This window comes from Excalfactoria chinensis, chromosome 3 (genome assembly GCF_039878825.1).
Source record: "Excalfactoria chinensis isolate bCotChi1 chromosome 3, bCotChi1.hap2, whole genome shotgun sequence".
NCBI classification, from domain to species: Eukaryota; Metazoa; Chordata; class Aves; order Galliformes; family Phasianidae; genus Excalfactoria; species Excalfactoria chinensis.
In genome coordinates, this window is record NC_092827.1 from 89,825,105 (window position 1) to 89,841,943 (window position 16,839).

A 16,839-nucleotide genomic window follows, 5' to 3' on the forward strand; every position below is an offset into this window, starting at 1 on the left:
TAGAAACCAATCGATGGCCTGGGAATCCTCTCTGGCTCATGCAGAAACTTCCAAGTTGGAAAACAAAATGTTTGAATCTCTCTTGCAGCCTTGCCAGCTCTGGGGTGTGAGCTAAGATGTCTCTGCAACCCCTCTCCTACAGAGCAGTGTTGCAAAAGAGCTCCACCAGATAACTCAGAAATTTGGATTTGATTCCACTTGTGTCAGCAGTTAAACGACTGGGCGAGGGAGGATCATCCCTTTCTCTGGAGGGAGCTGATATGCTTCCAGTTGTGTGCGAGTGCTCTTGATATTTCAGTGAGAATGGATAAATGGCAGCCTAGATTAGGAAGAACAAATGCAAGACAAACGGGCGTTCTTCCACAGGGGGACTGAGCGCACATGGATCTAATAACCAGACATGTGAGCACTGCCTGAAGTGGCCTGAGACCTCAGAGGATTATTTGTTAAATACAAGGAGTTCTGGTGAAGAGGTATGGGGTTGTATTCTGGTGATGGACTGCAGAAGGAAGATGCTCTTGGGGAAGGAACATGAATGCTAGTGGAGGCTGCCTTGGGCCAGAGCAGGAGCCCAAGGCTGGTCTCAGCAGCCATTTGTTGTCAAGCTCTGGCTTATCCCCTGGCTCCTTCATGCTGCCTTTTGCTCCTGGCAAAGACCAGGACCAGCTGCAACACTGGAACTAGGTAACGTGTTTCCAACAGAAGACAGATTTGTTGATACGACATAACCCACGTTGGTTATTTTGAGAAGGTTTCTGCCTTTTTATTTTCTGTCCTCGTTAAAGGTAACACAGACCGGCTTCAGGCAGAAATTCAGAATGGTGATAGTCGTGCAGCCACTGCGCAGTGTGGTGAATAACTGAGCACCTTGCCTGAGCTGTGCCCTTGCACTCCCTGCATTCAGCCTGAGCTCTGCTCTGCTTTCCATCCGGATTTGTGCTTGTGATTTTCCTTCTGTGCAGAGCACATGTTCCCCGAGGGGCAGCTTGAGTCCAGAGGTCTTGTCCAAGTGCCTAACTTTGGCTGTGGATTTTGTGTAATACTTGTGAACGCTCAGTTTGGCATTTCTAGCAGCCTTCTACCTCTAGGCTCTGTGTTGCTTCTTGCACAAGCTGCTCTGGGACTGCCTTGCTGGGGACAGAAGTGAACAGACAGTCAGGCACTTGCCAGCATCCCCTTCCCCAGGAGTTTGTGGCAGGTACTGAACACAAAGACATTTGTCCTGCGGGCAGGAGTGAGCCATGGGTCCCCCTTCATGCCAGGTTGCCTCCAATAGCTGTGACTTGATGAATCTCCTTGCCATGCAATGTTGGATGAAACCCTTAAGGCGTAAAATGCTGCTGGGTCAGTGTGATCGTATGGTCTTCTGCCCTTTGTGCAGTGTAGGAACTCATGTAGCAGCCTGCAAACAGAGCCTGCAAATGTGCTACAAGGGAGTGACACACCTGGCTATGCTCTTTGGGCAAAACCTTTACCTGGAGCTCATAGATAGTGAGCCATATGGCAAGTGCTCTGTGCCCTCAGCCTCCTGTGCCCAGCATCCCTTGCAGTACTGCTGCCTGCTCTTGTTGTGAGGGGCAAAGGGCAAAGTATGGGGACTTTAACCACACCAGTGGGCATGCAGATCAGGCAGGAGCAGTGCAGGTCTGGGGAGCTCCTCTGCAGCATGCCTGGGATCCAAAGCTTTGTCAACACAAAAGCAGACAAAGCTTTTAAAATCAAAGGACCAACTCAAAGCCGATTTCTGTGGCCTGTAAATGAAGCAGAGCAACTTTGCAAAATCATACTATGCCTAGCAAGACATGGCTGCTTCCTCTAGCTGAGGTTTGAATTGCCCAAGGGGAGATCAGTTTGGCTTTGAATCTTTTTCAGGGTTCTCTGGGTTAAAGAACCAGCGTACTTCTTTGAAAGCACTGACACCTACCACCTACCTACGGCATCTCCAAGTGCTGACATGCACAGACCTCAAGCTTGGTAATGAGCATCGTGCATTTCCAGCCCCTTGGTTAATGGTTAGACTTAACTGCATTGCAGCAGCTGCCTCCTTTGACCAGCTGTGGAAAAGAGTAATGGATTTTTTCATTTCAGATTTTGTCCTTTGAATTATTTATTTATTGTGACGGTTTCACTTTAAACTGTGGGCTCCTGAAGTCAGCCTGCTGCTGCAAAATCCTCTGTGGGCTGCTGCATCCCTGAGCAGGAACACCTTTGGAAACTTAAGAAACGGTGTTTGAAAAAAAATTTGGCAAGTATGTCTAAAGGCAGGAGGCTTTTTTTTCCAGCTCAGCTGATGTGTAATTGCCACCTGGTCTATCGCAGCCTCACAGAGGTACCAGTGTGGGAAGGAGCTTGTGCATGCTCTCCATCCTCACAGCAGCTCCATGCTTACCCTGGTTAGATGCCCACAGACCATGGAACCAGCTGAGAAGGCATGCTGAGAGCTTAGACAACCTGAAGCCAAGTTCAGAAACAAATTCCTCGTTGCATCTGTTGGAATAAGGCTTCTGATGGCCCTGGTTTTAATTGATTACAGAATGAGCTGGATCTGAACCAGGTGGGTCCATCCTTGTGCCTTCAGTGGATTATTAAGGTCCCTGTTCTCCTCCTCCACGTGCATCTGGGATGTTCCAGGCAGCTCCGGGTCCCCTCTGGTTGCTGTTCTCTGAGGGATGGTGTCAGATGCCCAAGGTTGCTCCCCCCAAGTCTGAAAGATTAGATGGAAGTTTTCTGGGTGGGAAATGTCCCAGGGCTGAGGTCAGTGACAGAAATGTAACATTGGTTATACAATCCGCTGTTAAATAATCGTTCAGGGCCACTGTGCCTGCCAGGTGGCTGTTGCTGGCAGTGGGGCCGCCTGGAAAACTGGCTGTGCTTTGCAGGACCTCTGATCCCCAGACAAGAAGCAGGAAAAACAGTTACATGCTTTGGGCCATCCCACACTTGGGCCCTCCCTAGTTTTGCCTTGGGGTTTCCTGTTGCGTGGTGCTTTTTGGTGAAGGGCACACCAGCCTCTCAGTGGAACAACTTATTTGCAAACCCGGCACTGTGATGTTTGCAGCAGGGAGCTGCTCTCTGCATCTCTTAGAGCTGCAGTGAGGGGAAAAGCTGCGGTTGGGACCACCCAGCACAAACCCCTCTGGGTGAGGATGAACCCTCCAGAGTTACCAGCATTGGTTACCAGCATGCAAGGCACAGACCAGTGTCACACTTTCAGGCACCGGTTTTGTGCAGTGCTGCTCATCTGGGTCTGGGTCTCATTTAATGGCACTGCACTAATGACTTCAAACATGCTGCAGAACAAAGAAGCTGGAAAAAAAGCATATGGAAAACACCAGGAAACGTGTAGGAAGGGCTTAGAAGGACCTGTGTTGGTTGCAGACAAGCAGTCTCCAGGGTGCTGTGACAGTTTGTGGTAGGAAATAGAGGCCAAGTCCAGGGAGAGAGGCTGCACTTGTGGCATGGGGAGAGCTCCCAGAGCTAAGCTGGAAAGTGGTCGTGCTATGCTCTGAGCCTAAGCTTTGCTGCCCTGAGTTGCCTTCCTTTAGCACAAATTTACAGCTAGTTAGCCTATTTTTGCTGGATGTTTTCTTCCTAATAAGGGTATTTGGCAGGTGACTGTTCTCTCCTGAGGGTGAGGGAGAGCACCTCAATGAGCTGATGCAGGGCCTGTCAAATTCCTGTTTTCAGTTTGGAGAGAATAGAAACACTGGGGGATGGCTGGATGGCACAAACGTGGCTTGGGTTATCCTTCACTTGTGTTGTGCCCTGCTAAATCCTGCATTAATAGGTGCAAAACTAGTATCAGTGTGGTTCTGTGAAGCTGGAGAAATGAGGTTCTTGGTTTCACCTGTTGCTGATCTGCCTCTCTCTGCTCTGAGGTCCAAAGGCTGCAATCAGCAGGGCCATGCCAGGAAATGGCCTAGGAAATGGCAGCTGGTGCTGATGTAGGAGCGAGAAGGGATAATGCCAAGCACTTTTCACCCTCATGTCCTTTGCAGCACTTCTCACAAAGCAGGTAGGAGTCATAAGCTGGGTCTTCTGCCCCACTTCAGATGCAATGGGGACCCCAGACTGCCAGATTACTGTCACTGCACATGCAGCTTACCTGCCTCTGACATCAGGCTGTTCTGTTTTTCCTTTACAGTGAATTGCTCAACACCCAAGTGCTGCAAAGCTGTGGCACAGTGTGCTCTTTGGTGCCTAGTTTCATGTGATCCAGGGAGGCATTCTGGCTTAATGCTGCTGTTTTGTTGTTTAATCCTGCTTGATTTTCCTTAACACCTTTCCAAATGTTTTAAGCTATCCTTTGTGGTGTTCATCCACCGTTTAATCTGAGATCAAATGATTGTATCTTAATCTCTGGATCTCAAATGAATCTGAGTTTGGGCAGCTAGCCCTCTGCTGCAGCCAGGCTGCATTTACCCAGGGTGGGGAAAATCAGGTAAGGAATGAAACGCCTTTTCTCTCTATTTTTCTTTCACTCAAACTAACATTACTTATCTGCTCAAAATAGGTGACGTCACCCCGATGGATATTTTGAAATGATTCTGTGTTGGTTTTTCTCTTGTGATAAGCCACTGGAACCCTCTTGTGTCAAACTACCTACACATGATCAGAGCTGGTGTCACACTGTGCCTTTTGTGGCTGACCTTGCTTTTTGTGGCAAAGAGCGAGCTGGCATGGAGCAAATGTCTTTCCGGAGACACACTCTGCATAACCAGTCCCCACTAACAAACTTGTGCTGTGCTTCTGTGTGCTTTACTTTGGTGGTATTGGGGCAGGACTGGAGCTATCAGGTACCCACCCCGTGACTATGCCCATGGCTTGCTCTGCCCACTCACTCCTTTGTCACACAGAGAGGTTTTGAGGCAGGAGGACCTTTCCATCAGGCCAGTATAAAGCTGAAGACAACAGGACCCTCATCTTGACCTCATCATCTGGATGCTGCTAAAACTCAACTGCTTGTTTCACAGAATCATAGGAGTTGGAAAGGACCTCTGGAGATCATTGAGTCAAACTCCTCTGCTAAAGCAGGCTCACTAGAGTAGGACATGCAGAAAAGTGTCCAGGCAGGATCTGCTTATGGCCCTGATGCAGGTCTACAACTCAGGCACATTGAAAGATGCTTGGAGAAAAACTGAATGTGTATTCTCACTTTAATATAAAGTATATTAATTAAATATGCATGCTAATCCAGAGTGATTAAAAAAGTACAGTCTGCTTTGTGTCCTAGGTTTGGCACAGGGCTTGACTGAATGTGGAAATGCAGATGGCAAAGCTGGTCTGATACTTCATGTCTAGTCTCAGCTCTAGGCTTTGATTTAATGCCAGAGATTGAATCCAAGCAGTTTCATTGGTGTATTGAGGATTATGCCCTAGCTCTGGGCCTGGCTCAAATCAGAGCGTGGGTATCTGTTTTTGCTGGAGGCTGTTTCTGCTTCAGGCACCCCATCATAAGCCCACACTGCTGGTGGAAGATCCCCAGAGACCAAGGCGCTGTTGGAACTGGGTCTCAAACCAGCTCCTTCTGGTGGTTACTGCATTTTTGAGGCTTGGGATTTGCTACCTGTGTCCTTGGTGAGGAAGACCACAAGAGCCCAAATCTTCTCTTGCTGAGGAGATCAGAGCACAGTGGGTTGTAGCTATGTTGCATCTAGACGTGTCTGAATGTGGGCAATAGACTGACACAGTCTCATCCAAGGGTGGGGGGATGGAAACGTGGAGGACAAGGCTGGTGAGAGTTTGCTTCCTTGGAAAGGATCATGAGAGCTGCAACTTGGCTTCTTTGGTGTCGTGGGAATTCACAGGAGAATCCCTCTTTTGAGCTAGTTCATCACTATGCAGCCAGTCTGGACCTGCAGGCAAAGAAACCACGTGAAACCCTGGGAATGAACCACCCACTTTCTTAAGGGACCTGTAAATCTCGCCCAGCAGGGCTGCAGACACGTAGCTGTGAAGGATGCAAATAATCTCTTCTGTAATGAGCACCTTTAGTACAGTGGGGCAGTCACATTCAGTCCTGCAAACAATCCAGAGCCAGCTCTGCCTGCACAGGGCTCAATGTAGAATACCTTTCCCAGGTATAGACATTAGCCATTAGGAAATGCCAACAAAGGGACCTTGAAAACTAGAGGTACATAGAGAGGCCCACGTAGGGTGAGAAAAAGCAGTTAAAAACTCATGTGGAAAAGCTGGCATTGTGCTGACATTTAACATCTGTACTCCCAGACTGGTGTCATTTTTGAATGCAGAGACTGGTCACAAACCAAGGCAGGCATATCCTCAGAGCAAGGCCAGGGGCTGTGCATTGACTGTAGGCAGAGTGGCTTCTTGCCCTTCCTCCGTCAGTGCCCGGAGCCTCTTGATGTAAGTCCTTAATCCTGGGAAGATTGTGCAATAACACCTTCAGGCTGAAAATGGATTATGTCCTTCCTCAAAGGTTCTCAGGCTGCAATCCCAGTTTTGTTTTGGGAGAGACCAGCAAAGTGGCCCAGTCCCTCCTGTGAAAGCACCTGCAGGCAATTCCTGCAGCTGGTGCCTAGCAACATGCTCTGAGCTGCTCTAACAACAGCTAAAATTCAATGTTATTTCATCCCTCCTCCCCAGAGGAGCAGCTCTTGAGTCATCACCAGAGGAGATGGGATGTGTCTCCCACTCGGCTTGCTATAAATGAGTGGTATGTGAGGGGCTGCTCTCTGCCTCTTAAGTGCACGCCCTGCTGCCAGCTGAAATGTCTGCACTGAGCACACAGAACAGCTGCAGGTTCAGGAGATTTGGTGAACTGTTTTTTTTTCCTTCCCCTTCCTAACTCACTTTCTGCTCCCAATAGCCTCTCTGCTTTGTCAGGGCTTTCTGCAGGGAAGCTGCTTGCCCATCAAGGGTTGGTATCCCATGTTACCATGCTCAGCACTCGCTGCTGAAAGCATCCAACCAAGTATGGATCTTTGCTAAGCGCTCTCTTGGTTTTGCCTGGGCAAACCCCAAGCCGTGTGCCTGCTGCCCACCACAGCAAACACACAAATAGTCACAAGCTCAGGACTGTGGTGGGCACTCTCTAAATTACACACGCGAGAAGTCTTAGATTGCCCGCATCTTAGATGCCCGCATTGGTTGCAGGCATTTCTCAATTCAAGAGTCTGTCATGGGGAAACAGCGAATATCAGTGAGAAAACATGAATTGGAAGCCAAGCTTGTTTGTGGGGCTGGAATCCTCAGTGAGGTGGTGAGGCAAATGCCAGACAGCTCAGGCAGAATCTAGCAGTATGTGTCTGTGGGAGCAAGGTTTCTTACAGAGCCGTCTATAGCTTGGGTGGCCTTTGCATAGAAAAAGCAGACCAGGTGTCTTGCAGGGTTTGTTCTAGTCTGAGGGGAACACAACTGAGTCTTTAAGCAGGCCTGAGAATCTGGGTGGATTTCCCAATGGGAGACTGTTTAGAAATCTCAGTGACGTGGCTCCCTTGGCGGTTTCTGGTCAGATAGCAGCTCACCACTGTCTGCCCTGGCAGTGGCTGCTCCCCAGAGATGTCTTGTTGCTGAGGGGGCTGCCAGAAGAACCACCTTTATCTCACAGCTGGCTTTCTTCAGCTCTGTCTGTACCAGACCGGAGGGAAGGCAGAAGCTGGCCTTATCGTTCATTTGGATTCTAAAGCCCCAACCAAATGAGGAAAGATATTGCTAAAGTCAGTTCCTCTGACAGAAGCCTCTGCAGCTCAACCCAGGACCCTCAGCCCTTCAGGATGGGAGACTGCCCCGATCCCCAGCGCCAGCACAGTGTCTGCAGGGACTCAGGTAGGTGGTGGGCTTGCTGATTTCTCATTGCACAGGCTGTCGTTGTTGTGGGTTACCTTAAACACACAAGCAAATGTGACAGAGATGGTGACAGAGAACAGTTTTATATGGTGTAAGGAATCTGAATTCGATCTGGGCTTTCTTAGTATCAAATCAGTGTTTGGCTTAAGCAGTTTCAGTGTTGACTCCTTGCTAGCCTGAGTCAGAGGCAAGCAGCAAGCAGTGTGGAGCTGGGGGCCTTTGCAGACAGGAGTCGACATGTTGGAGTCCAAACCCTCAGCTCGGGAAATGTCTCCTTTCTTCATGTGAACAGGGCAGAATTAAGATTGAGCCTTCTGACCTCTGCGTTCTTAGTATCTGTTCTCACGTTACAGAGCAGTAAATCCTGCTGCATGGAATGGAAATCTAGCCACCTGCATATGCAGTATTTCAGACTCTTATGTGACCTCTACCAACAGGCGACCCCGCAGGCCTAAAGCCTTTCTGCGGCCATCCCGAACGGCTGCTGGTGCTGAGCCGGGTGCTCAATGGCCCCACGGAACCCGCAGCGCCCACTCCGCGCTCTCACACCTCGGGGCCCCTCAAACGCAAGCCGCGCATGCGCCTTTCCCCACGCGCCACAGGCAGGCCGGCGGGTCGCGCATGCGCCGCCCCTCCCGCGTCGGGCAGCCGGAGGCACTAGGACCCAGCGTGCCCGCGCCCCGCGCGCCGCCGGCGGGCGATAAAGGTCTCGCGGCGGAGCTCTGACGTCACGGCGAGTTAATTTTAAACCCGGACAAGATGGCGGAAAGGGACGCGGCGCGGCGCGCGGGGTCGACCCGCCAACGGCCCGAGCCGGCAGGTAGCGCGGCCCGCCGGGCAGCCGGCGGCGGTGGGGACCGGCAGCGGGAGCTCCGCCGGAGCCGCCGAGGCCGCGTGGGGCCGGGAGGCGGGAGCCGTCCGCGGGTGGCGCGGGGGGAGGCCCCGGGTTCTCCCCCCTCCTCAAAATGGCGGGGGCGGCCGCCAGCCCCGGCGGGGTGAGGGCGGCGGGGGCCGGAGCGCCGTCCCCTCGGCCCGGCTCGGCTCGGCCCAGCCCGGTGGCGGTGACCGCGTTCTGCCCGCGCCGCCCGCGCCCGCCGCTCTGCGGGGCGGAGAGGGGCTGCGGGCTCGGTACGGGGGCCGCTGACCCCGCTCATCTCTGCGGCGCGGCCGGCGTGTGCGTGCTGCCAGGAACGGGGCTGCGCGCCGGGAATGCGGCGGCTGGGCCTAACGGCGGGCTGCGGGTACCTCGGGCAGCCGGGGGCTGAGGAGGCTCTGGCCGCCGAGCAGGGCGGGCAGCCGCTCAGCCTTGGGCCGCTCTCCGTGCGGAGCCCGTGCCCGGCGCCGTGCTCGCTCCTACCGCGTCTTCTGGTAGCGATGGGACGTGTTTCTGTTTGGGGCTGTGTCTCAGACGGGCTGGAGTTTGCGCAGTGTGGGTTTGTTTTTCTTCTTTTTAGTCCACGTATATACATTTTACACGGGTAGCTCTCAAGGATTGCTTAAACGTCAGACTGTAGGTCTGCGCCTGGATGAGGAGCCTGGGTCTTGTGAAGTCAGTAGTGGCTGAAACACACATCTCGGTTGTATCGGGTTTTAGTGCTGCATTCAGGCGCTGAGCTATTTGAACAACTTTTAACAACTCTCACTTAATTTAGAAACAGAAGGGTGGAACTAAGCATGGTTAAACAAAGCTAGCAGATGCCATGTGGCAGTACTGGTTCAGATTGCTTCTTCTGCAAGCCAGCTAGGAGCTGGGAAGGCTGACAGTGCTGTAAGCTGGCAGGTGCAGAGCTGCTGCTCTGACTTTCTGATAGGGGAGGGACAGGAGAAAGCTACTGAGCTGTTTCATTAAAGTTGTGGTGCCGCCAGATGCATTCAGAGATAGAAACTGAGAATGGGATTCTGCTTGGGTATTTGGTGTTCTGTTTCCCATTCCTCCACTCCTAGTGCTGCTGAATCTTATTTGTTGGTTCTGTGTTTTCAGCGTTATGTGGCGCAATAACATTGAAAGTATTAGGTTATTGCGTTACTTGCTGAGGGTCAGAAGTGTACCAGCACACCTGTAATAAACGGCCTTTAAGGTAGCTGTGTCATTGTTAGTGAGGGAAACGAGTATGTCACTGTTAACTTGCTTAGGTATTTTAGGAATAGAGCAACGTAACTGGCAGGGTCAGCATGTAAAGATATGGGTGATCCTTTCATGCCTGCAGAACAGCTTTCTGTACATTGAAATAAAGCAGCATGGAAGACTGGAGTAGTTAAAAGGAAAGATAAGTAATGGGAGAGGCCTATAACTCCTTCTGTACCTTTACTGATTGTTGCTTAACAGCTGTTATGTTCTAGTTTATAGTAAAGCCTCTCATGGTGTTACAGTTCCTTCTCAAATAATAGCCAGAGCTCTGTGATGTTTCAGCTGTGAATCTTTGGAAAGTCAGGAGTAGGACTGAGGAAAGCTGGATTCTTTCCTTTTTCATGTTGTTCTCCTGCCTGCAGCTTAAGTACCCTTCTAGAAGAGTTCAGGTGAAGCTGTTCTATGCTGGAACTATTGTGGAAGCAATAGAGTGTATAAGTGTATAGAGTGTGTAAGAGTGGCATACTCTCCTGGCTCAGAGAGACCAGGCTGCCCTTGTTTATGCCTGGTGGTCTGGAGTGCTTGAGCAAAGTCTTGTGGGGGTTCTGATATTTGGGTACGTTATGCCAGTTTTGGTCCCTGTGTATCAGTTAAACCTCTGGAATTCATGTCTGCTTACTGACTAGACTAATGAAATACTGTTGAATGGAGTAAGGCACAGTGATGTAGGAGTGATTGTTTTCTCTCCTTTTCCTGGTAAGAATAGGAGCACAACCTCAAGCTGGCTAGGCTGGATAAGTGCAGGTGTGTGTGGGAGGGAATGAGGGACGGGGATTTTTCTCTGATGTAATAACAAGGTGCTTATCTCCTGATGGCCATGTTGCAACCTCTCTGACTTTGAGTTTTGTCCAGCTGTGAAAACAGATGTAACAAATGCAGGTGAATTGTTTTCTGTGTTCTTGCTTTGGTAGTGAAATGCGTTGATGTGCTGGTCTCCACCACAAGTTGGGTCACAGGTTTTACTGGAGCACTGTGATAACTTGTTCCGACTTTGTGCTTGTTCTTAGCAAACTTTTACATGTTTTTAGCACAGTCCGTAAAGGAAGTTTTAACGGTTCCAAGGACATTCGTAGGGGAAAACTGCCAGGTTTCACTTCAGACTTTACTGGAAGTCAGATTAAAGTTGTTGTTGCTGCACTGCAGTTGTGGACAGACCCTGTCCTGGCAGTGATTTTTGGGCTGCAGGTATGGAAATTTTGGAGTGGGAAGTTTTCAGCTTTAATACCAGGGAAAATGGTGTCCTTGTTTTTGTTGTTGCTGCATGCTGTGTTTATAATGAGATCTTCAACTTGCCAGTTTGAGGATGCTTTGCCAACATTTTGCTAAATTCTGTCTTAACGTCTCAAACTTGCTATACTAGTTATTTATGTTGTAGGGTTTTGTCTTACCTCTCAACTACGTAAGGTGAACAAGGCAAAAAATATTCTATGGGCATCTGCTTGGACTTGCAGTATGTGTCATTCATAAGCAGCCAGAAAGGAACTTTCAGAAGTAATTGCATGCATAATTTCTTAAGTCTGTTCTTAGTGGAAAATGGTTGCATCTATTTCTCAAAACGCTTCCAGCAACCCGAACTTTAAACTTGAGCTGTCTGGGAGGAAAGATGAAAGATGCTGTTTGTGACATTAAGGATATTATTTTGTTTTAGAGCAGATTTTAAGGTCAGAGTGCTGTAAAGTTGATTTACACATGAATTCATTTGAGGCGTTGGGATTTGTCTGTGAAACTTCGAACGAGTTTAAGATACATGTGAAAACATCCCTAAGGTTGACGTTTGCTGTTCAGTTGCGAAGTGACGATAGATATGAAGTGAGTTACATCTGTTAGAATGAGGATTGTAATAATCAAGTCATTTCTAGCAACAAATTAACGCGTATTAGGGATTAATTTTCTGAGGGCATTGATGGCTGACTTGTCACTTCTGTTTATTTCTGAAAGGAATTAATGCATTTTATCTAGTGTTTATTTTCAGGAGAGGAAGGCCTTTATGTGCTTGCTAAATATATGTTTTGGAACACATCCAGCATGAAAATCTGGGGAACTTGGAGGATGCTTAAACTTTAGGAGTCTTCTTTCTGTTCAACCAGGAAGCCTGAAATGAAATCCATGGGGCAGATTTCCCACTCTTAGGTCTTCGCTGACTGTGTTTATCTCCTAAGACTTGAAGATAACACTCAATACCTTCTGTAGCTGCACAAACAAGTTACTGTGAGATGATCAAGAGCATAAAGTAACGCTAGGCAAGTACCTGCCTGCTGCTGTCTAACTGGAGTTGTCACTGCTGCAAAGCAAGGAGTTTACCCTCCTCTTTCCTTTCTGGGGGGAGCACACACGTGCTATTAAGTGCTATTGACGGTATATTCACGCAGGGAGTTACCTCTGTAGCAGGTTGTTCATATACTTATATATCCAAAAGCTTTCCAGTTGGCTTGCATGGAGTTGATCACTGCAAACCCCTGCCCTTGCATGCAGGTATTACTCCTTGAGGTAACAAAACCAGTTGATTTCTCATTCTGGTGTGAGAATAGTAGTAGGTCTTAGTGCTCAGTATGATCTCTGGAGCTGAAAGAAGCATTTTCTGTCTTTGACCATTATAGCATGAAATAAACAGAAAGTAGCTGGCTCCTGTTTATGGCTGGAAGATCTTAAGGCAAAACATCTGGTACCAAAGATGGCATTCTTGAGTCATGCAGCATCTAGGGTAGCCTGACAAAAGTTACCTGAATTAATACAGTAAGCCATGGTGGGAAGTTTTGTTGGTGCCTCTTGGTGAATGCTCGCACTGAGCTAATTGGAAGTCAAATATATGGAATTAGTTTATGAAAGACTAAGTTTTGGAAGTATTTTGTCCTGCTCTTCTCTGTTGTGCAGGAAAAGATAAGAGAACTGTCAGAGTTTTAAAACCACGCTGTGTTGCTCTTTGAAGACTGAAATAGAAGCTAAACCAGAAAGGCGGAAAAGTTGAGGACTCAAATAAATAAAACGTACAGGTTGCAGGCCAAAAAATGGAGGTTAGAATGGAATTTAGAATGGAATTTTGAGTAAATTGAAAGCAGAATGTGGTTTGATCTTATGCAGTTGTTGCTTAAGTGAGGTGAGAATTGGATTCCTGTCAGCAGTTACTGTCAAATTGTAATATAGTCATATTGGATTTGTAAGTTTCTTTTGGGTTTCAGTACAGTATTTGAAGTGGCTTTTTGAGCGCTGTGTTGTATAACCGTTCCAGCACGACAAGGCTTTTCTTTTTGTTTGTTTTATTTGGCTTCTATACAGTTTTCAACCTGTTGCAGAATGTATCAACTGCTTGTACTGACGCGTTAGGATTAATTCCTGTACGTTGTGTATACTTGGAAAAACTGTTCTCGCCTCTTATCTTCTGCAACAGGGTTGTACTGGTGAGTGGAAGAATAAGCACGGTTATTTTAACCATCTCTGTAAGCCCAGTCCTGTGATAGTGCAGCCTGCAAGCTTGAGTGCTGCGTCTTATTCCTTTTTCCTGTAACCCTTCCAGCGTTCTCAGCTCCTGAGATAGATGCAAGAAACGCTCCTTTGGCTTTTGCTTGTGACAGTCTCACTTTGTGTAGAGAGATCTACTTGTGGAACCTTAAGTAACTGGGGGAAATGGAAGATAACATTTATAAATCCTTTGCCTAATGCAGAAATCATTATAGTACCGATTTCAGGGTGTGAACAATCACTCAAAGTACATGAAATCACTTGAAAAGTTATCTTGTTTGTAACAGAAACGTTTTCTTAGACTTTGTAGTTTGGAAAAAACCTGAAGGAATTGTTTTTAGTAACGCCAACAGTGTTACTCTAAACCTGGCCTGAAAGTTACCCTTGAGGCAGTTATCATGTATCTTCCAGGCAGTGAAGTCTTAAGGTTCCCGCAGGGATAAGGGTGGGAGTGCAGTACAAAATACATAAAAGGAAATGTTTCTAAATGTTCATGCGTCAGGCTGATTAGTACAGTAATTGTTTGGAAAAAGGGCATTTGGTAATGCTCAGAGGGCTTGGGGCACCAAACTGGGCTATCTTGTAGAACTAGTAGTGCTGCAGAAATAAGTGACTCTTAGCAGATGTGCCTAAATGCTGTCAAGTCCTACCAGAAACCCTACTTGTTTCAGAAGAGCCTTGAAATTCAGCCTTCTGCGTTTAAAGAGGTTGGAAGTTGGCTCATGTGATACACCGAGACTCTAAGAATAACATTCAGTCTAAGTACTTTGAGTTGCAGACGTATCGCTGTTTCATTAATCAAATATCAAACTGAGCTGTTTGGTGATCTAAACTGTTGCTGCTTTCTCATTCCTGTATTGCTCTAGAACTGACCAGATGAAGCCTTTGTGAGCTTTAAAAAAGCAGCACGCTGCTATCTGTCTCTGTTTGGGTTCTTTTTGTAAACTTGGACTTATCTTCCCCCTGCTTATCTTTTACATACTGTAAAGAAAGATTTTCTGAACCCGCAGAACGGGATCACTGAATGTGCTCTGCAAAAGCCAAACTGTTGGCTGCTGAGATGTTAAACATTCTGTCTGCAGACAGTCACGTATTTTCCTCTTCTTTACCCAAGTGAAAGATGGTTATTAAGGTGTACTTCCAACATACAGTGTGCTTTTCTGCAGAAAAGTAGTTGAGTTACCTGGATTTACTCATGCTGAGAACTGGAGGTAGAGAGAAGTAGTAACTTGCTCCCCTTATATGTTGTTTGGATCGGGAGAATGGTGTGGCATGCTTTTCATCTGGGATTATCATCTTTCTCTCCCTAGTGCTATACTCTGCTGAGCTTGACTCTCACAGCCCTTCGCATGCAGGTAACAATGGCATTCACTGTTCTAGAAAAGTACTGTTAACAACAATGTTCTTGTTCAGGCTCTCAGTTATCACAGAGGCTGCTGTAGTAACAAGTGTTGGACAAGATGGTACGGAACATTAGGTAAATAGGTAAGTCTGGAGCCCTTTGAACTCACGCAAAGGTGCTTGTTGCGTGGCACTGAGATACTTAAGAGGGAGAGTTTTACAGTGTCCTTATGACAATTAACAGCTGCAGTTTCAAAAGTCACCTAGCAGAGACTGCTGCACATTCAAGGGGAGCTTCGTCCAGTGCCGGAGGGACTGGGAGATCATCACACCAGTTGCACGTCCTGACCTATCTTATTGACAAAGCCGCAGCTGGTGTTTAACTGCATATACAGAGAGGGGAACTCTGTTAAGTGACCGTTTTAAAAATGTATTGGCTGTCTGAATCTAAATCTGAACTCTCTCAGCTTGAGACAAATCTTTGGCAACACAGTGTCTGATCCAGTTACAGCCCAGTTGTCTACCCCTCTTTGCAGCATTATCATGTATCGTTGAGTTGCTACATGAACATGCTTCTGAAATGCGCTTCAGCTTTTTGAGGATGGGAAAAGTCTTCCAGCTTGCCTAGGCTGTAATCACAAAGCCAAACTTGCCTTTTAGCACCAGTGCTGAGTCAAGCAGCTTGTGCCTCCCCCTCACTTATGCTGTGCACCCTACAGCCTCTGAAACAGCTGTACCAGCACATCACCTTGTGTTTCTTTCAGATAAGCTTTTGTGGGGACCAAGGGCAATGGTGCCAACTCAGATGGCAGCTGTCCTGTACAGTTCAGCAATACAGATGAACTTACCCTACGTCTTGGGGTCAGATAACGAAGTTGCATAGCTATGCTTTTTGTTTTCCTTCACCTCAGCTACCTGTTGAACTGTTACAGCTTGCAATCCAATATGAATTGCTTTCTACCTTTTCTGCTGTGGTATAATTTAACTGGTTTTCCTCTCAGCAGAGTTGAATATGTGGCAAAGTCATCAGGAAAGGTTGTGTATTGGTGCAGGAAATGAGAAGGAGTGGGAGAGCCCACGTGTGAGTGGGAGGTTAAAGCTCAGTCGTGAAGAGGTGGCAGGGAGGGAGGAGGCAGGTACTGGCACTGTCTGGTTGGCAGGAGAGGTGTACTTTGGGTTTTGTCTTAGCAGAGGACTTCTGTGCGGCAGCAGCGATGCCTGGCAGAGACTCAGCAGTGGTGGAGAGTGAGTGTGGGGTTCTGGAGAACTTGGGCTTGATGAGGTGCTATATCAGCTATTTTGGCTCAGCCGCAGAACTGTGATAGGGCAGCTCAGGGCTCTTTCTGTGCATGGTTAGCAGCAGGGATTGAGATGAAGACTGTTTGTGTTGTAGCGTTGTGAAAACAGTCTCTTCCTTCAGTGCAGAATGTGTTCGTTTTGCTTTTGTTTCAGTTCTCCCTAAAATGTGATTTGCATGCTATGCTTTATTTTGTCCTGTTTTGATTCTGCTTCTCGTTCTGGGTGCTAACTTTGCATTTTCCACGGTCATGCTTTGGTGTCACCTGGTGCATGTGTGTGTGTTAGTGATACCACCAGCTTAAGAACCGTTTTCCATTGCGCAGAGAGGAGGAGGAGGAATTGAAATACCCCCCAAAGATGTCTGAAGGTAGTTACTATACACATTTTGCTAGATACATGATCTAGAGAAGACATTTTCTTAATGTAAACCCAATTATTCCCTGTACAGCTCTTTACTCTTTGGAATTTAATCTAGGAGTTTGTAATAAAACAAAGTTATGGCATTCTGTGCTGGAAAAGCTGGATGGGAGGCTTCCAAAGCTGCATGTTTTGAAGAGAAGGCAGGAAGCTGGGCGTAAGCTGAAGACTGAACTAAAGGATCTTTTTTACTTGGAAGGTTCAGATCAAAAGCACAGTCTGAGCAAAAAAGGAAAACTAAAGCCTCTTTAAGTCGCTCTTTTTCTTAAACCTGTTGTTATTCCTGACTGAGGTCTTGTTTGTCCTTGAAATGTATATGAGAACTGACCCTCTGACACTGCTGCTTGTACGGCCCAATTGAGCACTTCCTTGAGCTCTTCTGTGACCAC

General features: G+C 47.7%; 1 protein-coding gene across 2 annotated transcripts in view; it reads left to right on the top strand.

Moving 5' to 3' along the window:
- Window positions 1-8,455: 8,455 nt before the first annotated feature.
- ATL2 (atlastin GTPase 2) overlaps window positions 8,456-16,839 on the top strand; it is a 37,364-nt gene continuing 28,980 nt past the window's right edge. For both annotated transcript variants that reach the window (XM_072332034.1, XM_072332033.1), the window contains exon 1: window positions 8,456-8,629. In XM_072332034.1, the coding sequence (XP_072188135.1) occupies window positions 8,569-8,629 (61 nt within the window). In that variant the 5' untranslated portion in view covers window positions 8,456-8,568. The remainder of the gene's footprint in view (window positions 8,630-16,839) is intronic.